The sequence below is a fragment of the Lissotriton vulgaris genome, chromosome 4_1 (genome assembly GCF_964263255.1).
Source record: "Lissotriton vulgaris chromosome 4_1, aLisVul1.2, whole genome shotgun sequence".
In the NCBI taxonomy this organism is placed as follows: domain Eukaryota; kingdom Metazoa; phylum Chordata; class Amphibia; order Caudata; family Salamandridae; genus Lissotriton; species Lissotriton vulgaris.
Window position 1 is genome coordinate 1,671,240,250 of NC_141691.1, and position 27,921 is coordinate 1,671,268,170.

A 27,921-nucleotide genomic window follows, 5' to 3' on the forward strand; every position below is an offset into this window, starting at 1 on the left:
ATGCACTTATTTGACAAGGCAGTAGGAACTTCTTGATTTATACCTACTGTCAAACAGAGCTTCAAGGATGGGTTTCAGTAGGGTGTGCTGTTTGGGATGGGGGGGCTTGCGGGTTTTAAGTCAAAATTTTATACTGTGGAGGTGTTTTTATTGTTTTAGAATTTGTTATGGATAATTGTCTTAATAAACTTTGTTTTTTTACCAATCCGTGACTGTTGTTTTACGAGTATGCTTCTGCAGGGTTTCTATGAAGCCTGTGCTTCCTTCATCCTCAACGGTACTTCCATTTTGCTTTTGTCAAGCTACGGAGAGAGAGAGAGAGAGAGAGAGAGAGAGAGAGAGAGGGAGAGGGAGAGGGAGAGAGTCCCTCTCCTACTCTGCAGTCACCCACAGCTGCGCACATCAACATAAACCATTTTAGAGCAAACTCTTTGTAAGCAAGCGGACTGTTTGCATAAGGGGAGTAAATGGGCACTTGGGTCACGAGCTCTACGGGGAAGCTGTAGCTGGCGTCATTGGTGCTCTCTCTGCTTTGGATTCTGGCTGCTCACCAAGCCCTTGAAGAAAGCTCCAGGGAGCCCTGCTGGCCAGGCCGGCTATGCCTACGGAAATGGCTCGGTTCCAAAAAGTGTTGTGTAGTACGCTGAGTAACTCTCTTCGTACCTGCGCCCTAGACTTCAGTTGTTGCTTTTCCAATGCACTCTAAAGGCGATTGATGGGCGATCCGCTGGAGCGCTCTGTTTACTGAAACAAGGAAGTGCCGTCATCTGAAGCACTGGCACAATCTGGTTAATATAAAAATACGGTTAACCTCTGTGCCAAAGCTGTCGCAAGACGTGCGGGAAAAAAGCAGAAGTAAATCAATTAGTTTCGAATTACAAGTTCTTGAAAAGAAAGTGCTTCATATTTCTGAATATATGAACAGACAGTTTGTTCCGTCTTCTTTTAGGATTTATACCTAGCTCCTGCCTGGAGCTATCTCCTGAGCACCGTGAAATACATCTTATTTTCACAGGTTGCTGGCATCGCCTTTTTTCCCATTATTCACCCGTCTCTGGCATTCTCTTCTCGGGTGACTGATTTACCTCCCTCTCTTTTATATGTTTAAACTGTCCTGCCTTTTCAGACAGTGCGAAGAGTGAAACAGTGCCGCCTAGTCCAGAGCTCAAACCTATCTATCTTTCCCTTCACCTGTCCACTGAAAAGATGAGCAGATGCAGAAATGTTTCTACTTTTGCTCTCGCTTACGGGATGAGACATTCTCCTGACTCTGCCCAGATGGAGAGATGTGCCTGATGATCATTTATGTCAATAAAGGATTTTCCAAACTGGAACAGGCTAAAATGTTTGCGCTCCAACTCTACAATGAGATTATCCTTCTCTACCTGAGCATAGGCTTTCTATGCTTCTATTAGACGCTGATGTGTATATGCAACAACCTACCTAGTGGCCTCTGGATCCGTCATAAATAATATTTGTCATTAGGGATACATTTGAAAACGTACCCGTGCCTTGTGTACTTGCATGGAGACGCACTACTTAACGCAACATCAAATATGTCACTTGACTGACAGCTCGCTAACCCTAGTATAGGTCAAAGTGCTGAGATGTTTTCTGATGGAGGAGCCGCACCAGGGCTGAAACTGTCAGGACATGGGTGCGTGCCTTATTGAGTGGGAGTCCAGCACCATCAAGGTGGACCTTAATATGTGTTTTGTCATATTCTTGTTTGAGTTTGCCAAAGAGTAATATATAATCACTGTAGATGAGCATCCCTTGGATAACTCATCGTAAATCGTCCTGAAAAAACTCAACAACTGAAGAAACGCTGCGACACTTGTGCCGAAACAGACCAAAGTGAGTTGCAAAAGTGATGTTATGTGAGATCGTCTCTTTTGTTATGTTATGTTATGTTATTTGTTTTTTTTATATAGCGCACGGCTACTCCACAGAGTGTCCCGGCGCTTTTATTGACGAACCAGTAAGAGATAAAAACACAACACAGTAAAAAAACAGACCAAAGATAAAAAGAACAAGAGCCACCTAGAGGGCAAAAAGCCAAGTTTTAAGGCCCTTCCTAAAGTTTAACAGATTTGAGGTAGAACGTAATGCTAGGGGCAGAGTATTCCAGAGCTGTGGCGCCAGCAGCCTAAAAGAGCGACCTCCAATCTGGGCCCTCTTAACTCGTGGGACCACGGCAAAGAACAATGCTTCTGACCTCAAGGATCTGGCCGGGTGGTAAAAGGCAAGCCTCTTCTGGAGATATTTAGCTCCCGAGCCATAAAGCGCCTTATGGGCCAGAGTCAGAGCCTTAAACATTATCCGCTTACGGATAGGCAGCCAATGCAGCGACTGCAGCAGGCCAGAGGCCCTGGCACGCCTATGAAGACCAAAAATGGCCCTTGCTGCCGTATTCTGGACCACCTGCAGCCGCTGCAAGAGATATTCCGGCAGGCCAAGATACAGGACGTTGGAGTAATCCAATCTTGAGCCTATTAAGGCCTGCACCGTCGTCTTCCTGTGCTCCTCAGAGAGCAGCGGTAGGAACTTACGGAGCATCCTAAGGAGGCCAAAGCATGTTCCGGTAAGGCCAAGGATCTGAGATCTTAACATCAGGCCGTTGTCAATCTTGACCCCCAAATTCTTTGCCAGCTGGGACGAACCCGCTGGAGGGAACATGTTGACGGGCCACCACTCCTGCCAATCAGGATCAGATGGACAGCCGAAGAAGAGTACCTCAGATTTGTCTGAGTTGCACTTGAGGCAGTTAAGCTGGAACCATTTGAAAACAGCCTCAAGGCACTCAAAGTCTTTGTGCAAGTCAAAAGTAGAAAAGGTGAGGGATCCATTCAGCTGATAAATGATGTCTGTTCTTGGTGATAAATGTCTTTCATGCTGTAAAGCCAGATTATGCTGGGGCATGCCAATGCAGATGCATACTCGCCCTTCCGTGTGGCTTTTCGGTACTAGAACAATTGGTTAAACACATGAAGTTAGCCACAACAGGTTCAATGATTTCTTTGTCTAGGTGGCTTTGAATTTTTTCCTCAACATGTTTTTGGATGCTGAAGGGGAAACCTTTGAATGGTGAGCCAAAGGTTTATTGGTTTCATCTATATGAAGGAAAATCGATCCTTTACTTTGCTCTTGCCTTAAAACAAAAGTGGTGGAAAAAATCCTAAATCTACTTGACTTTAACCTGACACTGTAGTGTTGTGTGATCATGTGCAATAGGACATTTGTAGTCCTAGTCGTACTCCTTACCGGTTTATGTAATCAGTTGGGAGGTATTTGGGTGTGTCTGGGTGTGGTCAATAAAGTCTATGATGCGGTTGCCTACAGAAGAATAAAGGTGGGCATTACAGATCTCCATGTGTGGTTTAGTCATTTGCATGCTCCAGAGCTGGGGTGGATGCTGCAGACACCTCGTTTATAAATTCTGCACAATACCTGTATAAGCCCGGTTTGATGCAGCTTCCAAATTGTGGGATGTTCAGCTCAATTATGAGTCAAGGATGAAAAAGAAAAAGACACTTGAGAGGGAATTTTGAGCTGCATGCATATACACATGCAGCTGTTAGCAGAAGGTCAGGTTGAGGGGTAATTTTGCAAAGTTTTACAAATTCAATGTTAGTCATTACATTGATAGTAGGACAAACGTTTCTTCCATGACAATGTTTAGAACTACCATAGTTACTCCATTGTCATTTTCGGATTGCCTGCTGCTCCTGTTGGAGACATCTTTTGCATGTTCATAATATTCTAAATCAGACTCTGTGGACCCAGACAAAGAGGATGATACCCTGTGACATGCTGCAGCCACTTTTACTCTGTGCCATGGGTGAGTAATTCGCTTTGATTTTTCGTGAGATGATGATATGGTCTTGGTTGCAGGAGAAGTATTGGTTGAAGACTTCTACATACCTTAGCATCTACAGATGCTTCTGTAATGACCTAATTTTGCATATTTGTGGCATGTGCTTTGTGAAGGTGGGCACACACCTGAGTGTGGGAGATGGATATCAGAACGAGGGCATCTGCTTTTGGGTCCTTGTTCTGCAAGGTGCTCCCTATCAAAACGGTTGATGGATTTATCTATTGCGTTCTTGAGCATGTGTCGACCAATGACCCCCATCTGATGTTCAAATACACAAGATATTCTGGCCATGTCAAGAATATCCTTTAGTTCCTTTGATTTGTGAAGTAGCTTCAGAAGATCAAATCAGATTCTTAGCCTGCATTTATGTAAGCGCAAAGGGCTTCTTCACAATTGTAGGAGTCAAAATCGCAGAGTTGAATGCATACTTTCACCATTGTATTGAAGTTGTATGGCCAGGTTGTTTGTAAAGATAAACCATCAAGTGAAAGTCAATGGGGACTCTTAGGTCTATGCTGTCTGTTTCATCATTTGGCGCTTTGTAATTATGTAGGGTGTTGTATGGTCTTGTCTCAGCAGCATTAGTGTTTCAGAGAATGCTCAATCAATCAATCAATCAATCCATTTATAAAGCACGCTACATACCCATGAGGGTCTCAAGGCGCGGGGGGGGGGGCGCTACTGATCGAAGAGCCAGGGCTTGAGGAGTCTTCTGAAGGCCAGCAGGTCCTGGGTCTGTCGTAGGCTGGTGGGGAGAGCGTTCCAGGTCTTGGCGGCGAGGTAGGAGAAGGATCTGCCGCCAGCGGTGGTTTTCCAGATGCAATGAACTGTGGAGAGGGCGAGGTAAGCTGAGCGGAGGTTTCGGGTCGGGGTGTGGAAGCTGAGACGGTTGTTGAGGAATGTGGGTCCGGGCTTTGTGTGCGTGGATGAGGAGTTTGAAGGTGATCCTCTTGTTGACGGGAAGCCAGTGCAGGCCTCTCAGGTGGGGTGTGATGTGGCTGCGTTGGGGGACATCAAGGATCAGTCGTGCCGAGGCGTTCTTAATTCGTTGAAGTTGTCTCAGGAGCTTGGTTGGTATTCCTGAGTAGAGGGCGTTCCCGTAGTCGAGTCTGCTGGTGATGAGGGCCTGGGTGACGGTTTTTCTCGTGTCGGGAGGGATCCATTTGAAGATCCTGCGGAGCATGCGGAGCGTGTTGAAGCAGGATGCGGAGACGGCGTTGACTTGCCTGGTCATGTAGAGAGTGGAGTCGAGGATGACCCCCAGGTTGCGTGCGTGGTCTGTGGGTTCCGGGGCTGTGCCTAGCGATGTGGGCCACCAAGAGTCGTCCCAGGCTGATGGGGTGGGTCTGAGAATGATGACCTCCGACTTGTCTGAGTTCAGTTCAGTCTGCTGTCCTGCTGTCCTTCATCCAATCGGCTACGGCCTTCATTCCTCTGTGGAGGTTGGCTTTGGTGGTGTGGGGGTCTTCGGTGAGGGATATGATCAGCTGGGTGTCGTCGGCGTAGGAGATGATTAGGTTATGTTGTCGTGCGACGTGGGCGAGCGGTGCCATGTAGATATTGAACAGCGTGGGGCTGAGGGATGATCCCTGTGGGACACCGCAGATGATCTCGGTGGATGTCGGGCGGAAGGGTGGGAGGCGGACGCTCTGGGTTCTGCCGGAGAGGAAGGATGTGGTCCTGGTTAGGGCCTTCTCTCGAATTCCGGCTTCATGGAGGCGTGCTGAAAGGGTACGGTGGCAGACTGTGTCAAAGGCTGCTGACAGGTCCAGGAGGATGAGGGCGGCTGTTTCTCCTTTGTCCATCAGGATCCTGATGTCGTCAGTGGCGGCGATGAGGGCGGTATCGGTGCTGTGGTTGCTGCGAAAACCGGATTGGGAGGGGTCCAGGATGTTGTTATCTTCGAGGTAGCGGGTTAGCTGTTTGTTGACAATCTTCCCTGTCACTTTTGCCGGGAACGAGAGCAGGGAGATGGGCCGGAAGTTCTTGAGGTCCTTGGGGTCCGCCTTGGGCTTCTTCAGAAGGGCGTGTAGCAGGGTTTCCGTTCTCCCACAGAACTGTGCACAGAGATCTAGAACCTTGGTGAATTAGGGTGACCCAAAACTCACCTTAGAATCAGAAATCCCCTTACCGAGCTAGCTACAGTGTCTCATTGGTAATAGCAAACTCCCAATGATTTAGACAAACCAGAACATGAACTTAGGTTACCTCAGGTATCGTGGAACACATGAACACTCTTTCGCTCTGTAATCATTTCAAACCACAACGGGGAGTAAAAGAACACACGTGCAAGTTTGAAATATTTATTTTTCAATGCAAGGTTCTCAAACGCAGTATCTTATATAATACCAACATACATATTATAAAAATCAGAGTTATCAGCATAGTCACTAATCCATAGCAAGCGAACGGTGATAGCATATTATAATGCAAAATCTATAGAAATCTGTATCACCTATATTTCGCGCACCCTATTTAGCATACTATATTATATCTAAGAAGGTCTCATTTGGGTTTTAGCAGGGCGGGCCCATACCTCTAAATGTCAGCAGAAGAAGATCACATCGTCAGCTACCAACTCTCTGCATGCGAAGCACCATCAAGTGTGTTTTTGCATTCTCGGTAACTCTATCTTAAACCCGCTTAGAGCCCAATGTTGGCAGCAACATTATTTGTGTTATGTCTAATGTGGTGCGAGGATCAGGCCTCCCAGCAACCTTGTGTTAGGTTATTCTTAGAGAGTGCAGTTCTCAGTGTGTAGACAGTGTACCAAGTTTACCAAGCACAACTGATATCAGAGCAATAACATATTATTCTCAAATAAATCACATCTTTCGTCTAGGTTGAAAGCTACAATAACAATTATGTGTCGTGTGCAAACTGAAGCCGAAGGAAAATATGTCGTTTAAACATTTAATAAACTCATGCTAACTTAACACAATATATAGAAAAGCAGTAACTATATAACACCCCCCCAATGATCCGAGGACGGTCAAAAAGAACAAGCCAATATCATAACAAAGGCATAACATGAAAGCAGAGTTCAACAATATTGAGCCAAGCTAAATGTATGTAGATGTATATAAAAGTCAACAATACAAAATATGTATGAATGCCTATAGTGGCCAAACAAAAATGTAATAAAAGTCTTGAACTGGAGGCCAAAAATAAAATCATAGGCCTCGAACATACAAAAGTCGAATGTCCGTTAGAGAAAAGGCACCATTCAGAATTACTAAAAAGTCACGTGCCATTATAGTGAAAGTCTCCAAAGCCACTCATGGGTGGATAGAATATGAAAAATAGGTAGCCACAGCTTCCAACATGAAATCACTGTCATCATCCGAAAACAGTTCAGCCATCCAATTATTCAATGGGAAAGAACATACGTGCTCCTCCAGCACCGGACCCTCTAGCAACATCAGAGGACAACTCAGTGGGTTCTCAAGAACGCTATGTGCCATAAACTCATGCGCCGCTGCGGGGACGTCCCACTGACCCATTAGTCCATGCATCGCTGCCAAGGCCATAATCCTTTCACCAGAACAAACCAACTCGTGAGCAACTACGGGGCCCATCAGGTGATTAAAATCGGCTTCAGGAGATAACGGCAAGCAGAGACACAAATCAATGGCCCAGTCAAAATCGCAGCTCAGGCAATGAAACACAGGCTGGACGCATGTGAAATAGGAAAATCGAAACGATAATCCAAATGCCGTGCTTAAAGTCGCAAGCGGCAGGGTGCCATAGTAATCAAGCATCCGGTTGCAAAACAGTGTTAGAAGGGGCTGAGCGGCTTCTTGCGCAGGATGGGCATCCATGTTTCAGGAAGCAGAATAATATTAAAATGCCTGCAGCTAGCGCCAGCAAAACAGGGAATCCGCCAAACAAACTCGAAAATATTGAATGAAAGAAAGCGGGGATGACACCAAAAATCTTCTCAAATGTAGTCACGAGACCACTACTAACCAATTTTAAAAAATGAGCCAACCCAGACGTGGAGGAGGCATTAAAGATTTGATGAACTAACTCGCAGAAATGAAACGGCAAGTCAGTATTTAAAAGTGCCTGAACTTCTGTGCGTGTGTTAGCTATGTGAAGGACATACGTTTCACGGGCCGAGCTCAGGGCCACTTCTTTTTGAGACAAAAGAGCCCTTATTCGGCTCATACCATTGAACTCCGCTTTCAAGGTTGGGATGCGCGGCCAGATGGAAACATCTGAATTCCCATGCGTGGGTGGATATAACACGTTCTTGCAACACACCACACGTTCTGATACAGTAACCACATAGGCGATACCGACCATTAACCCACAACACTCCTCGTTATTCAAAAGTAAATAACTACTGTTTGTCAATAAAGTGAATGTGGGAACTATTGCAGGAACCGGCGTGCCTTTTAAAACACAGGCTAAATTAGGCCAGTCCTGATTACAAGAACCATGCAACTGGATGTGTCTGCATATCAGTGAGCGGTCAGGCGACTGTGTGCATTCTTCACCATTCAGATTCACTTCCTTCCCATCCTTCAGGCATCTGTATGTGTATGGTAAAGACCATGCCTCATGTAGGAAAGCACTGCCTAGTGGTTCATATCGCCCTATTGCAATATATCGCATACAATTAGTAAATTTATACAAAGCAAATGGTAAAGTAATAACACCATGGATAAGCCATGTAGCAGCAGCTGCCTCAGCTACAGAAAAGGGCAAAGATTCTAACTTTTCAATGTGTAACATAGAAAATGATGCATCTCGCATGGAAAGCATGCGCTGCTTGTCAGTCAAATTAAATGGGGCAAATAGGGATGACACGTTCATGTAACTCCAAGGCACGCGACCCGCTTTCAGAGTCTGTAGTGTCCATGCAAACTGCATAACAGAACGCAATTGATTTTGTCCATGGTACAATACCAACACTTCATCATTCACAATGTCAACTACAGAAGAGACAATATTGTTCAATGTGTAAATTCGGGAAGAAAGCATGTTAATACTGTTATCGACAACTGCAAGCACTTTCTCCAAATTTGCTTGGTCAATTGCCCTCAGGCGCTTAGCAGCTTCAATTTGCGAAAATTTCCAAATTTCATTGTAAACTGCATAAATCCACCGTTTAGACCTACCCTTAGCCGGGCCTTTTATAAAATCATTTAAATCCACATTTTCAGTTAACTGAGACAGATGTAGTTTAACTGCAGCTAAAGTGGAATGTTGTAACCAATTCTGACACAGTTTCCCTACAGAGTAAGTGGTGACAGTATGATCAGTTTCAAAACGGGGATCAGGTCTGACTTGTGTGAACCCTTCAGCCAACCCCAGAAAGCGACGTTGGCAAGAATCAGCAATTCTTTGCCACATCAGCCAACCCTTTGGATCCAGATTGGATACATTAAAGGATGAATTGTGTAATAGAGACTGTAACTCACGAATAGACAATTCAGAAAAATTCGCCCCAACCTGAATATTCTTCAAATTCGGGGATAATTGGTGTATTTAATTTTTTAGAAGTAGGCAATCCAAAGCATGTTGTTTGGGAAATAGTAAAATTTAGAAACAACATGTGATTCGGGATGAGACATGCACAGTGCAAAGCCTCAGTGCCTTGTACCTGCCAATCTTTGGTACCCCAAACCGATTTAAGGTCAATTATTCCTTTCCAGAATTCGTAGCCATCAACAGCTAATTTGTCTAGAAAGGACTTCGAATACAGCAACTTTGTATCGGTAAGTCTAACTTTGGACATGGGCTTTTGTGTCATTTTGAAATAAAATGACTCAGGATTCGATTGATTAAAGTCTGTAAAATAAGTGTATTTTTTCAGAAATGTGCTGGAGCTGCCTATTAATGGAGCTGGGCAGTGTTCCCACTGTGTGTAATTCACAGCAACCCTCCTGGAATTCGTCTTATGCAGAAAATGATTACCATAATGTTGGAAGCAAAACAAATCACCATAATTAACAGAATCTAAATATAAATCCTCAGCATCAAAAGCTGCATAATATTTCAAATCAGAGAATAATGCTTCCACGGCCTGAATATCCCAATTATCAGAACGTATATTTTGTTTAATCACATCTCCCATGTTTCCTCTAAGCACATTCGGAACATTAATCACTTCAGTAGGCCCATGTATCTGAAATCTAACCGCATCCCACACAATCCCATCAAGGACAGGCCAAGCAGTAATGTTGACTGTATTCAAGTCTCGTTTCAGTCTGTGTGCTGAATGTGAAGAGGAAAGAGGGGCCAATGTTCCATTAAGGTACCGAATTCCTGTTCTTTCTTTAACATAGTGGCCATCGATCATGCGGAAAAAATAAAACACAAAACCAATTGACATAAAAAGGTAAAATGAAAATAGAATCAACCAAATGTATGTCCAAGGGGGAATTAAAAAATGTTTTTTAAATAAGGTGGCATATTTTGCAATAGTTGAGGGTTTCTTTGAAAGTTCCGAAACAGAGTCAAAAGAGAATCTGGACTGGTCGGCCAAACGAGTCTGCAAATCTGGCATAGATAAATCAGCAGGATAGGTGTAGTTCAGCTCATCAATGTTAGTAACAGGAATAGTATTTAATAAAGGACTGGATATAGCAGGCATCTCGAGGGACACCTCCTGTTCTGCACCAGAAGTAATAGCCAGCACAGAATGCCTCACCAGGGAAGGACAGGATACAGCCGGTGTCATGCTATGAAGAATCGGCCACCCTGTGTGTCTTGACATTGTCAATAGAGATAAATCTGCTTTCCTTACGACCTGGAAGTGGTGGTAAAATGACTGTTCTCGTGCCCTTCACTCCAAGAACTCGAACCGGTGCACGATATGAGGGACCAAACTCTTTCTTGTTATCGATCTTCTCTCGAACCAGTTCTCCAACTTGGGGTAGCCAGCCAACTACCGGGATCTGCAACGCATCATCCGATGTGGAGGGCAAATGTTCCTTTGCTAGACTGTCTCTGGTCTTTTGTAGATCCTGTAAAACATTGCAATGTTCATCTACGTCAAAGGCCGTGGCCTGGGCCTTGCAGTCTAGACCGTCGAGGTCAGGGAGGTACATCTTGATACCAAAGAGCATTTCGTATGGGGTCCGCCCACCCAGAGACCTTCTAGGGAGATTATTAAGCGCACGCTGCACGCCATTGAGGTGGGCCAACCAGTTTCTGCCAGTGCCTATAACTCGAGCTGTCAAAGATTGCTTTAAGTCACGGTTCATTCGTTCCACTACACTATTGCCCTTGGGTCTGTACGGGGACGAAAACTTGACTTGGACCCCCATTGAAACCATAGCATCCTTATACGCCTTAGAGACGAAAGCCGGATCCTGGTCCGAATGGAAGGTACCACAGGCAAAAATCCCTACAAAGACTCGCAAATCCTTAATGACAGTCCGTGAATCAGCGCTCCGATGGGGCCAGACCCACATAAAGCGTGTGCATGAATCAACTGCTACTAAGATGTACTTATATGCAGTATCAGAAGAAAAAGGACCGCAGTGATCTAAATAAACGCAACCCAGTGGTTTATTAGATATATACAACTGTGTCTGAGGCGGCCGCGCAGCAGTTGAAGGTTTAATCTGCTGGCAAATGTCACATTGAAGGACATAATCGCGCGTCTGTTTGTACAGTCCCCGCCACCAGAACCACTGTTGTAGCTGAGTTACAGTGGCTGAGACGCCAGCATGCGCAGACGCCACACCTTCATGAGCCGCGGTAATCAAAGCAGCCCTGCGATCCGAGTTGGGAATTAAACGTTCGCCAACTTCAGGAATTTTCACATAAGGAACCTTATCGGGACTTAAGTGGTATGTGTATTTAGAAGGGAACCCCGCAGGATATTTACTTCCCTTCTCAGTAGCAGCAACCGCTGCCAAGATGTCATCATCTATCTTACTTTTGGACCTCGTGACCGCTGCAACTAAGTATTTTGACGCGGCTGACTTCGCTGCTTCATCAGCAAGCGAATTACCGACAGCGTGGACCCCCACGCGCTGATGGCCAAGAGTATGGATTACAAACACGAGTGGCAACTTCTCTTTGAGTTCCCCCACTCGGACCCAGATCATTTTATGTTTTATAGTGCTACCTTTGGAATCACGAAATTCATTCTGAACCCAAAAGAATAAGTTCTCATTGTAAGACTGGACACAGTAGTAAGAGTCACTTACGATCAAAGTCGTCACACTCGGATCTGCGTACTCCAACGCAAGCATAAGAGCACGAAGCTCTGCCAATTGTGCGGTGCAGTCTCCAAGCGTCTGCGTGTGCACGACACTGGACTTGAACTCATCGTTCACCATGGCACCGACCACAATGGCGCATGCGGAAACGTAGGCATGTTTAGAGCCATGCGCAACCTGCGCCGAACCGTCAGTGTAAATGATGCAATGGAAATCCTCCAACGGCCGCATTGCTAAAGGAGCAGGATGAACAAACTCATACTGTAAGTACTCCTGCGACCGTAAAGTGGTGTCAAAAATAAACGTGACATCCTGGGATGACAAGGATGCAGCCCATTGAATCCACCGAGGGTGCAAAGCTTTAGAATTTGGTACACTGGCCTTCGTAATTGCCTCCAAGGCAGGATACGGGGTAACAACCAACATGCGTTTTCCCTGTGACAGAGCACGTTCCTTGAGAATTGCCATCTGCACAGCCGTCAAAACTTTCTCCACAGTGGAAAAGCGCAACTCAGCCGAAGTGTACAAGTGTGACTTGTAAGCCATAGGTACTGTATCTCCTTCATTAAAAGTTAGGTACGTGAAACCTACCGTCCCCGGGACAATTCTTATCACCAGGTTGGTCTGGTTATCACGAGTCTGTAAGTATTCAGAAGCGAGCAAATCAGCTTGCAATGACTGCAGAATAGCTGAATGCTCAGGCAGCCAGCATGATTTGGAAAAAGATGGTTGTATCAAAGCATACAAAGGCTTGATACGCTGGGCATATTCCGGAATGTAAGTTCTTCCGAAATTCAAAAAGCCCAGTAAAGATTGTAATTTTTTCAGTGTTGTCGAAGACCGCAACTGTGCGCATTTCTCCAGGAAGTGAGGAGCTAAGCCTTTTCCCTCATTGGTTAGTTCATAGCCTAGAAACAACACTGTGTACTCTGCAATGTGCGATTTTGCAAAATTAAACTTGTAACCCATGTCTGCAAAGTTACAAATAATACTGTTCACTCGACACAGATGCTCCCAAAGTTCGTCGTCCGTGAGATAGATATCATCCACATAGGAACAAGCATCTGGGTCGACCCTCTCCAACAGAGAGACAATGCGGGCGGAAAATACTCCTGGACTATTCTTATAGCCCATTGGGAGACGCCGAAACATTTTTTGGACCCCCCCCCGCATGTGAAAGAAGTCCATTGGGAACTTAGACTGTCCAATGAATGGGCATAAAAACCATTGGAAATGTCAAGCGTGGTTTTGAACCGCTTACGCACAAGACTATTTACAAGGGCAGAGCCGTGAGTATTCTGTACTGCACAGTTACGGCAATGCGAGTTTAAATGCCGGTAATCCAAAGCCAAACGGTAAGAGCCGTCCGGCTTGTTTACAGTAAAAAGGGGGTTATTCATCGGTGACACACATGTTTCAATTACACCTTGATATTCCAATTGTTCAAAGATCGCTGCGACCGAAGCTTTGGCTTCACGTCGTATGGGATATTGAGGTTGAGGCTGTGGCTGAGACCGTAATGGAATCTCGTGGTTTGGGGAAAATTGATCCCAGCCACATTGATTGCGGTACACAGCTGGTGCAAGCGCCAGAGCCCACTCCTCTGCAAAGTGCAGCGCTTCCACTCTCGAAACAGTTTTCGCGAAACTGGGGAGGATTACCTCCTCCCCACGTGGAGCTGCGAGCACAAAAGGTGGGGGCCAGTCAGCCTCCGAAAGCAAAATGTCATACGTAGACGAAAGATTTTCCCAAAATACCCCTTTTATGGTACGCTGTATGTCACCTTCAATTAACAGGACAATTTCAAAAAGTCTATCAGGGGGAGCAACTCTTGTATCAGCTGTTTCAATCACAACATAAGTGTCAGTCGCTGTCACCTTCAGTAGTGGACGGAGGGCCTCTCTCACTATGGTAATCTCCGCCGCGCTTTCCAGCAAGGTCAGAGCCCAAGTCAGATTCCGAAGCCGCGTTCTCACAATCTGGGGCATATCGATGCGCCGTTAAGGCTGCGACTTTCTTCTTGGCAAACTGCGGTCTCTGAGGCGTAGAGCCCTCCTGCTTGTCTGCACCGTTGCGCGGGCGGGGCAGACCACGTCCTTGCTGGCCACCCCGGCCTCTGCCGCCCCCTCCACCACCGGTTGACGGAGCCGATGAGTCCTGAAAATAATGAGGAGAGCGTTGGTCGAGAGCCTGAAAACGTTCAGGTGATTTAATCATCGCGCGGTCGCGCAAATCATAAACACGTTCCGACTGCGCAGGCAACGGAGACGCAGGGCGCGAAACCTGTGTTTGTTGTTGTTGCTGCTGCTTACCCTGATTCTGTTTTTTAGGCCAATTTTGTTTCTTGGACTTGGGTTGAACGTCAGTTTCCGAAGCTTGTCCCTGGGGCTGCTTCTTCTCCTTAGTAGAAAAAGGCGTATTACCCTTACTATTGTGACCCACGGTTTTATAAGCCGCCACAATTATCCTTGCTAACTGTCGGGGCTTCTCGGCATTGGGCACCAGATCCAAAGCGTTAGCTACTTGAAAATTCACTGCATCCCCCTTGACATTCACAAGGATCAGATAGCGAACCACTTCAAAGGAGCCACATAGGCGCAAACCCAACTCAACAGCCGATTCCGGCCCGTGATCAACTTGAACACGTTTAAGGACCGTAGACAGATTGGACACAGACGGGGAGCCGAAGCACCTCGAATATACAGCCGCAAAAGTCTTACCCCAGGTCTCACAGTCAACAAGCTCAGGGGCCAAATCTTTCGGCAAACTAAGCGTAAGAATCCGGTGTTTTTCACCAGGAGTTGTATTAGGAAACACAGACTCCAGCTGGTCAAGTTTCTCGGCAAGCCAGAAAGGAAATTCATCCTTATCCAAGGGCTTTTTGCCCATAACGGAATTCACCATGACAGGACTGATTTTCAAACCAGCCTGACCTGCTTGAAGCTGCGCACCCCTAGGGGCCGTGCCTTGAACATTACGACTTGTGTAATGAACAAGTGCCCTAATTACTTCAACCGCGACCTCGTGAAGACGACGCAGGTCACCTACGTTACAAGTGGCGCGATTAGGGTGAGGAGTAAATCCAGCCAAAGCGGGCCAATTTGTGCCCGGAATGGACAAAGGACCTAACCTCGGAGCCGTTAAAGAATGGGGAAGGGCGCCACCAAACCAAACTCCATGCTGCCAAACATCGATAGGTACTTCCTGTGCCCTGTACGGGGCATAAACCGCAGGTACAGCAGAGGGAGTGTACGAATGGAACACTCCCGAATTAGCGTCTACCGCCGGGAATGTCACCCACGAATAAAAGAGTTCGTAAAGGTAAGCATGTTCCGCACTCACCACCATAACCACAGCCAAGCCTTCCAAAGGGACATCATAAGCCCGCAAATGGTCCCGCACCGCAATGCGACTATGCAGCGGGATGTCCACGGCTTGTGCCATGACTGCACAGGAATGTGAAAAAACAAAGTTTACTTTGTAGCACAACTGGATAGTAATTCAAGGAAACCGTTTTTAGATAGATTCAAGCTTGAAAAGACCTATTTCAAAAATAGGTAGGTTTTTCCGACACCGCCGTTTTCCGGAAACGGGAATGAAGGTGTTAAGGTTTGAATGATAAACTACTCGAGTGTCATGATATAAGGCCAACAACGTATGGGCGCCATGCAGCAGGGTTTCCGTTCTCCCACAGAACTGTGCACAGAGATCTAGAACCTTGGTGAATTAGGGTGACCCAAAACTCACCTCAGTATCAGAAATCCCCTTACCGAGCTAGCTACAGTGTCTCATTGGTAATAGCAAACTCCCAATGATTTAGACAAACCAGAACATGAACTTAGGTTACCTCAGGTATCGTGGAACACATGAACACTCTTTCGCTCTGTAATAATTTCAAACCACAACGGGGAGTAAAAGAACACACGTGCAAGTTTGAAATATTTATTTCTCAATGCAAGGTTCTCAAACGCAGTATCTTATATAATACCAACATACATATTATAAAAATCAGAGTTATCAGCATAGTCACTAATCCATAGTAAGCGAACGGTGATAGCATATTATAATGCAAAATCTATAGAAATCTGTATCACCTATATTTCGCGCACCCGATTTAGCATACTATATTATATCTAAGAAGGTCTCATTTGGGTTTTAGCAGGGCGGGCCTATACCTCTAAATGTCAGCAGAAGAAGATCACATCGTCAGCTACCAACTCTCTGCATGCGAAGCACCATCAAGTGTGTTTTTGCATTCTCGGTAACTCTATCTTAAACCCGCTTAGAGCCCAATGTTGGCAGCAACATTATTTGTGTTATGTCTAATGTGGTGCGAGGATCAGGCCTCCCAGCAACCTTGTGTTAGGTTATTCTTAGAGGGTGCAGTTCTCAGTGTGCAGACAGTGTACCAAGTGTACCAAGCACAACTGATATCAGAGCAATAACATATTATTCTCAAATAAATCACATCTTTCGTCTAGATTGAAAGCTACAATAACAATTATGTGTCGTGTGCAAACTGAAGCCGAAGGAAAATATGTTGTTTAAACATTTAATAAACTCATGCTAACTTAACACAATATATAGAAAAGCAGTAACTATATGACAGGCGTTGATCTCGGCGTTCTTCCAGCTTTCCGTTAAAGTAGTGTCTTGAAGGAACTGTTGATTCTTTTCCTTAGGTGCCGCGCAATGGTTGTGCTGGCTTTGTTGAAGACGTGGTGAGGGCAGGGGTCACAAGGGGATCCGGAGTGGATGGAGGTCATGATTTTGATGGTGTCTTCGTCGCTGACGTTGGACCAGGCGGTCAGGCGGCTGGTGCGGGTGGTGGTCGTAGGGGTGGTGGACTCGGTGGTGGGTGCGGGGTGTCGGAGTTGAAGCTGTTGTGGATGTCGGTGATCTTGCGGTGAAAGAAGGCGGCCAGGGAGTCGCACAGGTCTGGTCTTGTGATGGTGGGATGTCATTGGTGTTGGAGCTGGGGTTGGAGACTTCTTTCATGATGCTGAAGAGCTCTTTGGTGTTGTGTGCGTTGTTGTCTAAGCGGTCCTTGAAGGCGGTCCTCATGGCGGTCCTGATGATTTGGTCGTGTCTGCGGGTGGCGCTCTTGAGGGCTGTGTGGCTGTCTGGTGTTCGGTCGTGGAGCCATTTCTTCTCCAGCTTTCGACAGGTGCGCTTGGAGATCCGGAGGTCTTTGGTGAACCAGGCAGCTTTCTTGTTGGTGTGGTTGGTTGTGGCGGTTTTGAGGGGGGCGAGGGTGTCGGTGCAGTCGTTGATCCACTGTTTGAGGTTGGTTGCGGCGGTGTCTGGGTCGGTGGGTTCGGCGGGTGGTCTCAGGGCGAGGGTGGTAGTCAGTTGGTCCTTGGTGATCTTGCACCAGCAGCGGCGTGGCAGCTGTTGGGTGCGGTGGGGTGTGGTGGGTTTCCTGAAGGTGAAGTGGACGCATCTGTGGTCGGTCCAGTGGGGTACGGTGGTGTAGTTGAAGGAGACGTGGGGGCTGGTGGAGAAGATGGGGTCCAGCGGCGTGGGTGGGTGCCGCCACGAGCTGTTTGAGTCCAAGGTTGGCGAGGTTGGCGATCAGGGCGGTGGAGTTGGCATCGTTGTTGTTCTCGAGGTGGAAGTTCAGGTCCCCGAGGAGGATGTAGTCCGTGGAGGCAAGGGCGTGGGTGCTGACGGGGTCGGCGATGGTGTCGTTGAACTATGGTCGAGGTCCGGGAGGTCTGTAGACGAGTGTTCCTCTGAGGGTGGTGTTGGAATCAAACGTTTTATAAGATGACATCCTCAATTTTGGAAAGAGCAAACCAGTGAAACACAATAAATATTTCCAGTGTTAACAAAGTTATGTGAAAGATTACCCTGAAACTAAAATGTGAATTTCTAGATCTAGAAGTGGAATATTTGGGGTACATTGTCATTGATCATGCGCATGTTGAAGATATAGTTTGCATCAATTCTAACACTCATCAAAAATACATTCTAGGTTACGAAACATAGAAACATAGGAACAGTAATTGGCCAAGAGTCCCCAACATACCACATTTTGAGAATTGTTGTTAATTTTAAACTGGTAAATATTTACTACATGACTGCATTATGTTTGTGCTCAGGGATACATATCTGTTTAAAAAGAATCGACTACACAATCAATAGGATCTTTTTGCAGAGATATGTTTATGTTTAAGCCATTTTAAATTGATATGTGGCGACTTTATAAGTTATTTTTAAACTACACCACGTAGTATTTGTTTACATTGCACTTGAATTTTAAGTTAAAAATAATTCAACAGTATTTGCTGATAGTTTAAAAAACACTTTAAGGTCCTTGAGTCATACTGCAATAAATGTGGGAACACGCTCCTTTACAATTCTTTTAAGATGACAGATTACCAAATTTGCATGAGCAGTCAGATAATGGTAACTGGAATCCAAGGGAATACTTAAAACTTAAAACTGATGGAAAACAAATATAACCTGTTTACTATAGCTGTGCTATGTTTAATAAATCAACTGTCCTCAATTGTTGCTCTACACTTGTATTTCTTTAGATGGAGAATCACGTTTCAGACCTAGAAGACACCAGTAACTGAAGAACAAACCTCAGGTAAAAGTTTGCAAAAGGCAGTATTTAAGCCTTATTCTACTTAATAATGTGAGACTAATTGGCCACAGAAGCACAACTTAAAAGCAAGTCGTCATTGAAAGTAAGAAGGGCAAAGCACTGATTAAACTGACACTCATGCAAACACAGAACCAACAAACAGGGACTCTGTTTTTATGTTGTTTTTCTTTAACTTTCCTAAGGTCACACTAGGTTACGTATCTAGTTAATCGTCAGGTTGCCACGTTTGTGGACATTCAGCCTGGGATAGAAAACCCAAGGGGCAAGGAGTGTCACAAAGAAGTGGTTTTATTTTAATTCCCCTAGGAGATTTTGCTCTCCACTACAGCAAAACAACGCTCAAAGGATTGGCATCATACCAATAATGAAAGGCATAACTTTACTTGAAAAGTGTGCTTTTTAAAACAAATTGTAAACCCATTCAGTAGCTTTGGAGATACAAGCTTTTGAAAAAGATCTTCCGGATAAACTTGCAAGCATGATATTTGTTCTGTCAATCACATTTTAATTTTTCAAGAGATGAAAATGCATATTAAAGAGTTTAAATCATTTATTTTCCACCTTCTTAAACATTCAAGTTTTGCAAAACTTACAAATTTGGCATGCTGTAAAAAATGCACGCAAATGGTGAGGTATGAAGATTTCTAAAAGACAGAGAATGTCAGACCAAAATCATTGGTAAAGTTCTTTTTGTTTATTTCATTTTGAGAGAACAGAACCCACATTTTACAAGATTTGTGAATTTGAATGCCATCTCGAATATGTAAATAATGTAGTTTAGTTGCAGTTCGTATTGAAACGAAATTTTTGTTTTTCTTATCCCTGTTGTGCAGTTTTATGAATTTACACAATACACAAAGATTGGTACACTTGTCGCATATTTAGGTTATTGTTAATATGTTAAATTGCATGTAGATTCACAGTTGGTGTTTAAATATGCTAATAACTGTCCACAATTTCATAGTTTGATAGCACACTGATCTTAGTACTGAGATCTCAAGTTTTATGCAGATGCAGTGGGTGTGTGAGTGACTGCATGGATAAGTGAGTGGGTGTCTGAATGGCTGTATGAGTGAGTAACACGTAGTGTAAGTAAGTGTATGGGTGAGTGATTGGCTGTTTAATTGGGTGTTTGGTTAAGTGAGTTGGTGTGTGAGTGGCTGTATTGCCAGTTAAATGTCCATGTTAGTGGCTGTATGAATGAATGAGCACAGTGCTTGTGTGTGAGTGCTTGTATGTTTGAGTGAGTGGGTGTATGGGTGAGTGAATGGGTGTTTGAGTGGCTGTATGCGTGAATAAGTGTGTGTGTGTGTGTGTGGGGGGGGGGATTTGCTGCATTGGTGAGTGTGTGGCTGTGTGAGTGGCTGTATCAGTGAGTGCCTGGGTTGTATGAGTAGCTGTGTGGGTGAGTAAGTGGTTGTGTGAGTGGCTGTACAAGTGAGGGAGTGGGTGTAAGAGTGGTTGTGTGAGTACTTGTAAGGGTCTGTGAATTGGTATGTGAGTGGTTGTGTGGTATTTGAGTGGGTGTATGCGAGGTTTTATAGGGGTGTGAGTGGGTATATGAGTGGTTCTGTGGATTATGGCATCAGTGATGTCATTTGAGATGTTATCAATGATGTTATCAGTGATGTCACTGACCATGCCATGAGTGATGTAATATGTGAGGACATAAGCAGTGCATTGCAGGGGTGTAGGTTATAGTTAGTTCAGGTAACTATATCTGCTGAATTTCTATGGTTTTTGTATGAGTGAAATATGAGCCTAATGATAAAGTCCCTGTAACCTTTTTTTTTTCTTCAGTGAATTTTTAAGTTTTGTTAAACTTTATTTCCCAACTATAACGTCCCTGTAACCTTTGTTTTTTGTAAAATGTTATTTCCTAACTGAAACCTGTAACCTTTGCGAGTGAGTATCTAAAGTGAGTGCATGAGTGTCTTGATGTGTCTGTGAGTGGGTGTTGTGCAAATGTGCCTTTTTAGGGACACACCGGTGCAGGGGTCACCCTTATCTTTGTCCACATGTCCTTAGACCAACAAAATAGAGATTGACACTGAAGCTGAAATTCAAAATAACAAGTTTATTCACTCATAAGTGAGACCACATCCATACAACACCCTTGAGTGTTCCAGGAGGTAGTGACTTAAATACACAGACCATGGGCCTTTTATTCTTTCAGGCTTTAGGTCCAAACACTCTACAGAATCTGCCCTCCTGTTCTCAGCAGAGACCCTGCGAATTGCTATGGACCAGGGGAAGAAGGCCGTCTTGATATTACTCGATCTATCGGCGGCCTTCGATACCGTCTCACATACAATCTTGATTGACAGTCTACTCCGCTCAGGGATAGGAGGAGTAGTGCTGGACTGGTTCAAAAACTTCCTTAGCCAAAGACGTCAAGTCACGGTATTGGGAGAATTCAACTCTGAAGAAAAATCCATCAGTACAGGGGTACCTCAGGGCTCTAGCTTGAGCCCTGTACTTTTCAATCTATATATGGTCCCCCTGATCGAGCTTATCTCCTCTTACCAGATCAGCACAATATCTTATGCTGATGATACGCAGCTTATCCTGGTACTTGACAGGGAGCTGCCTGAAGCTGAAGAAAACCTTAAAAAATGCCTGACTGCTACCTTTGAGTGGATGAAGATCAACCATCTCAAATGCAATTCAGGAAAAACTGAAATTTTACCGTTTGGTCCCCAAAACCTGTTTTCCCCTAAGCAGTGGTGGCCTGAAGGTGCTGAAGCCCCTCCCAATACCATCTCCTCTGCCCGTAACTTAGGTGTCAAGTTTGATGACTTACTGTCATTTAAGCAACAAGCAACTAGCGTGGCTGGCACATGCTTCCATATCATCAGAATGCTCAGGAAATTTTTTGACCTCCTCCCACTGTCAACAAGGAAAACGGTAGCGGTGGCGCTTATAACATCAAGACTGGACTACTGCAATAGCCTGTATGCAGGAGCAAATAAATCTGTGCTCCACAGGCTGCAGATGGTCCAGCATGCCACCGCTCGCCTGGTTCTTGGTTGGCCTAGAAAATCATCTGCTTCAGCTGCACTCAACGCCCTTCATTGGCTCCCAATACATAAACGCATTTTATTTAAAATTTTAGTTATAACTTTTAGAGCTTTCCATTCACAAGGGCCTAGGTATCTTTCTAAAGGCTTTACACGCTACCTACACATTCGGAGTTTGAGATCTTCCAACCAGAACTTACTAGTTATTCCAAAATTCAGGCTTGCAACCAAAGGTGGAAAATCTCTCGCTGTTTTGGGCTCCAAAGCATGAATTGCCACCTCTGCTCCGGCAAATCTCATCAGAATCTCTTTTCAGGAAAGCCCTGAAAACCTGGGTTTTCACGCTTACTGATGCTGCCTGTAAAGCCTTAGTGTAAAGGATGTAAGTTCTCTTGAATTGTTTCAGCTAACTAACCTTTTCCATCTGGGTTGGTATTAAGCGCCAAGATGCTCCTTGGAGTGGTAGAAGCGCTATAGAAATGTATTTTACATTACATTACATGCTGAATTTTCTGCACTGGTAAGCATGTAGTTACAAATTGAAGGTACACGCCTACACAGGAATAAGGACCGACAAACATGGGAAAATGTGGAAATCACTTAGTCAGAAAAGTGAGAGAGGGAGCAGGAGTGCTTATGGCAGCACTAAGAGATTGACAGTTGAGTCTGAGACCACGTGTTCTGGCAGCTACAAACTCTTTAGCATGCATATTGCTTTTAGCTGAGTCAGGAAGTTTAACTAAAATAGACAGTACAGGCAGGGAAAAAGACGAGCAGCAGAGGATGGAAGAATTACATAGCTGACAAAATGGATGCCACGAAAAAGATGGTTTCAGCTTATACGAACAGAGATTATTTGCGATTTCCACATACGGCCCTTTTAGCATGTGCTGAAGACATCTTCCTATACTTTTGAGGGAGTACGGAAAACATTGTGCACGTGTATCTGCATTAATTCTGTAATTTCTTGGTCCATTGCCAAGCGAGCATTCACATTTGTGACACTTTGTTTAGTCAGAATGCTTGGGGTACAAGTAGAAATACAAAGTGAACAAAGCATCGGGCTACATTGTATACATAAGCAAGAAACCAAAAGATTCACAGCAAATATACATGGGCTGACAATAATTTCCAGCCCCATACAGTAAACATAGTCCGTAGCCATCCAGTCCAAGTATATGTCCCTGAATCCTGATGGATTTCAGTGGCTATTTTGTGCATCTTGGAAATCGCTTCAAAAACTAAAGGGGCGTGGTCAGGGATATACACTCAGCAGCTGCTCCCAATGATGCGGCATGCTCCACCACGGTCGGCCAGAATGACGTCAAGAACCATCTCATTTTGGAGCACCACGATTCTCACAATTTGTAGCTCTTCTGTGATATTTCCAAGTGTCATGGCTGTCTGATTAGTTACAGTCTCCACAACGTGTGTCAAGAGCCTTATCTTTCTGCTGTTTAAGGCCGCACTAACAAAGAAGAATAGTTGCAAATTAAAGTTAGCGTAATGCTGCAGTGCAGTATCAGTTTGATCCACGTCATCATTGTTTATGTTCCTCTTGAATCTGCTCTTAGAAATGACAGTATACAGTTTATAGTCTTTATGGTAGGTTGCAGGTGCCAAAAACACAGGTAGCAAAAAGGACACAAAGCAGCTACCTGACCACCCAATAGGTAGGTGGTAATAACCTTTATTTCCACAAATGAAATAGGTGTTATGTGAGGACTAAAAACTACTATTCTTTATTCCAGTAACATTTAAAACCATAGTACAGTCACTTCTCCCCACAGGAATACTGCCAATACTGTTCACACACAGGTCTGCTCAAGCTCTAGTAACAGCTATAACAGGAGTTTCATTACCCTTGACAGTTCGAATGTTAGGAAAAACATAGTGCGTGGAGGAATTTCCTCGGCAATATTCCTCCATTTCCCATACAGTTCTTTTAGCTTGTGAATCTCCTTCCTCATCAGGGTAACAAGCGCTGTTCAGCTGGGCATTCAGGCCACCTACATCAGCATAAGTATTGTTAGCAACTTTAGAAGCCCATAGTAGCGCAAACTAGGCTTTGCAGGAGCCATTGTGTGAAAACGACAGAGGAATAAAGGGCTTTCCTCCCTTTTTCTGTAGAGCTGGCATCAATCCACACACTCAACAGTTGGTAATGTTTGTAGTATTATGGGTGTGATGCAACATTTGAATGAACGTATTGTTGAGATAAGACAGTCCATGCTTCTCCTCGTGATAAGGAGGAGTGGAATGGTGGTGCTCAATGGGGACAGGAGTAGTAGCAGTCAGTAGTTTCCGGGCTGGAGCTACTCCCTCTACAACCCATATTATTATAGCAATGAGAACAACAATCAAAGTGAGTCAATAATGAAAATACTCTTTCTATCACAAACTCTTGCAGCAGTTTGCTTCTCCTTAGGCATGTTCATCTCGTCGTTGAACAACAAAACAGATGGTAACCTAAGGTCCTGGGCAGACGTTGGTTTCTACACTGAGGTTTAGATGAGCAGTCACTAAAAGGCTACCCCCCCTATGTATTCAGCCTTTAACCACCAAGGACAGTGGGTCAAACAGTCTTTTTCAGCAACAAAGTGTCTTTTTTCCAGGGTCGCAGCTGATATTGAGATGTACCAGGGATCGTATGGTCCGGGAAGACTTCTTCAGGTCCTTCAGGTGATGTAGCTTGTCCTTTCTCGGTGTCCAGGACATCGCGGTAATCTGCCAATACAGCTGGGCTCACTAGGTCCTGCAACACCTTCCGGCAATGTGTTGCGTGCACCCAGTTCTTCCGGTTGGTCACTCGAACCGCATTCCTGGTAGCCAAGAGCACCTGCGCAGGGCCTCACCATCTGGGTGCTAGGGAGCTGGCTCTCTGGAAGGACTTTGTGATGACAAAGTCAACAGTGCGCAAGCAGTGGCCCTCGCCTTGCAACCTGTCTGGAAGAGTCTCCTGATAAATAAAAGACAAACTGTCAGTCAACCGTGACAAATAGTCATTCAGGACTAAGCAAGCTCCTGATTATGATCCCATACCCATTGTTGGGGATCGAGACATCATCAACAACCACGTATTAAACTCTAAACTTCAAATTGAGAATTTTGTGGAGTATAAGATGTCTGAGTTATTGTGACTGTTATTTAGTATTTTCACCAAAAGTCAATTTTAAGTCACTAGCCTGTGGTAAGGAAATCTGCTGATTTCCTAATACCCCGTCACATCCATTTCACTTATTGTTTATGGATTGTTTTGCTTTAAATATGTCAAAATAAATTCTAAATACCATCCAATTGGACACAAACAGGCCCAATCCTGAATGAAGTATTGGGGTTATCTATAGTGATTCTCCTTGAAAGGGATCACTGTCTCTGATAATCCATCCAAACGTCATGAGCAAAAGAAATTTCAGTCCGCACACTCTGCGGAAACATGAGGCGCCACCGTTGGAAAAGGAAGGGATGGGCGTGTGAGCTCAGGAGGGAGTTACAACAGTTTTTTAGTTTTAACTGTAAGTTACAATTATCTTGCAAGTTAACAAGAAATAGCAAGAGTGCTTTTGTGAAAATAGGTATGGTAATTATGATCACCAATGTACGTGTCTGACTATTATGAGAGATGATTCACCTGGAAAAATAAGTTATCAGGACCCAGTTATACAAATTATAAATAACAACTATGCCAATACCTATTGCAGTATGTAATGGAGAAATGCTAATAAAGTTTGTATTAAAAAAAAGTTCATTAATACACAATTGTTTTGACATAAAGGGTACCCTATCCTAATTATTTTATCAAATGGCTGATCTGTGACCGTTATTTAAAGTAACAAATTTACCCCTGGAAAAATTAAGAAAATCAGAACTTTCAGTAGAAGTTCTTTTCAACCTTTTATCCAAAAGTAACAAGGTTCTATGGCCTATAGCAATTACTAATAGACAGCATCAGTTTTTCTTAGGTTAGGCAAGTAAAACTATATACAATTATCATTTCACAGTATGACTGGCTATATCTTAGCTTCTGCCATGATGACCAGTGTTTACAAATGAAATTATGAGTGGTGTGACTACGTTAACAGCAATTGAATTTTGTGTATATTTTTTCTGTTTGAAGTGTGTCTATATGTTCTTGATTATTTGTAAAAAGCTGAAATCTGATACGATTTATTTTTCTACAGATCTGATTATCTGAAACCACGATGGGTACTTAGGGATGCTGTGAAGATAACCGCCTGATGTGAAATGTGAACTTTAGTTTCATGCCAGTATTGGCACCTTTCATTCAATGTGTATAAAATTAAAGTCACTTCAAGAAAGCAGGCATCAGTGTCCCAGTCTGGGAAATGCCATTTCTTACGTGTTCTGAGATGTACAATGGTCAGATTGTATGGTTTACATTGTAAACGTGTTTCCTTTTGCCTGTTTCTCATTTTATTTTGTTTGATTTGATGATTTCTCTGACAGTGTCCTAAGGACAAATGTAAGATAATGTGGAGGACACATGTAGAAGATGTGGAAACATTGTAAACAAATGTATATTTGTAAAAGCTATTTTTATGAATAGCATGTTTACTGTTTGTCAAAGTCATTGATAGTACATTTTGCAATTGCTTTGTGTTCAGGCTACCCCAAAAACATCCTTATGCTATGATCATATGTGTTGTACAATACAGTTTTTGTAAGTGCAGATGGGATCTAGTGCAATTTCCCATGCACCATTACTGCTGTCCACGTATCAGGCAATATTTATAATGGTAAGCATTTTCAACGTGTTAAAAATGAATATGGATGATTTATGAAATGTGCCCACGCACTGCAAATAGGCATGGACATTAAGTATTTATAAATTCCTGAGAACGATGTAGAATGTTTTTGAAATGTTAAGACATGTGAACACAATCCTCTTCATGACCTACACTAGATAAAGACATTAGCACAAAGTAAGTGTTTTAACAGCTATATTTGATAAAGAGGCATGTTCCACTAGCTAGATTAAGGGGGCACAAAATTGAAGCAGGCTACTGGCTAATCATGAGTACTAATGATTCCATCTTGCTGACAAAGTGACATGTTCAACCTTCATAAAAAAAAATTGTGTCTACATTTATAGGAAATTGATAATACTTGAGCGCCGTATTTACTTAAGCACAGCAGTATTCCTCCCAAACGGTCTTTCCTAGTATTATTTGTTCCAAAGAGTCGCTTTAAAATATAGAATTGATTTTGAGATCACAGCTTTACTGCAGAGTGCAAGTTTCATTGTGTGTCCACAAAACCCACATGAGCTTTCACTGCACTGTACCATGGGTTTCACTTCATTCTGCCCTGTTTTATTCCCTTTATTAAAATGTACATTGTGATACATTACACCTATTTCCACATCAAAATAAGTACAAAGAATGCGTTAGTACACTAAATGTGGAGCCCTCACAGGAGGGACTTAAACTATACTGTTCAATATTGGTACTTTTGCCCCTGTGAAAATTTGTTAAGCCTTTAATGTATTCTCAAACTCGCGCCCTGCTAGAGAGTCATATTTTCAGAATTTTGAGACATACTTTAGGACTTTTGATCCTGAATAAATGTACTTATTGAGAAAGAAAAAAAATCTTCCTAGCCACACAAATAAAAAAATGGAAACTGTTTACACATCAAACCCCGGTCTAGCCTTACATTTTTCTGCAGCAGCCTTAGGAAACATGCTGTATACAGTTATTCTGGTCTGTACATGCTGGCACAGAAATAAATAAAAACGTTTTCTCTTCTGGTTCAGACTGCATTATCACAGGTATCTGTAGTATGTGGTGAAGGTTCTTTTCTCCCTTACTGACAAAGTAATTGAATCTCTTCCTGTTTGCTGCATTCATGCACAGTCTTTGACATGCCTGGGACCCATAGTCTTGGCTGATGCTCAGTAGAAGCCTGGTCTCGGGTCCCCCTCTTCTTACCTGCTCTGTAAATCATACCACCTACATTAAGATCTTTAGTACATAAGACTGTACTGTCTTCAGTGCACCCATTTCCTTTTATTGTGAGACATATTAGGAGCCTGTCAATTTGGATATACCACCTGCAGTACATCAGAAATGGGCTTGCTAAGCTCTACAGAGAAGCAGAAATGACTGTGCAGCTCATGGGAAGGGACCGTTCCCAATAAGATTTATAAGAATACCCTTAATTGGCTATGGTCATCCAATACTCACATAATTTGCTGACTAGCAA

The 27,921-nt window shown here is 43.9% G+C and overlaps 1 protein-coding gene across 3 annotated transcripts in view; it reads left to right on the forward strand.

The window, feature by feature from the left end:
* RALYL (RALY RNA binding protein like) overlaps window positions 1–27,473 on the forward strand; it is a 1,731,499-nt gene extending 1,704,026 nt beyond the window's left edge. For all 3 annotated transcript variants that reach the window (XM_086965943.1, XM_086965944.1, XM_086965945.1), the window contains 2 exons: window positions 18,603–18,658; window positions 25,878–27,473. In XM_086965943.1, coding sequence (XP_086822069.1) covers window positions 18,603–18,644 — 42 coding nt within the window. In that variant the 3' untranslated portion in view covers window positions 18,645–18,658; window positions 25,878–27,473. The remainder of the gene's footprint in view (window positions 1–18,602; window positions 18,659–25,877) is intronic.
* Window positions 27,474–27,921: the final 448 nt, after the last annotated feature.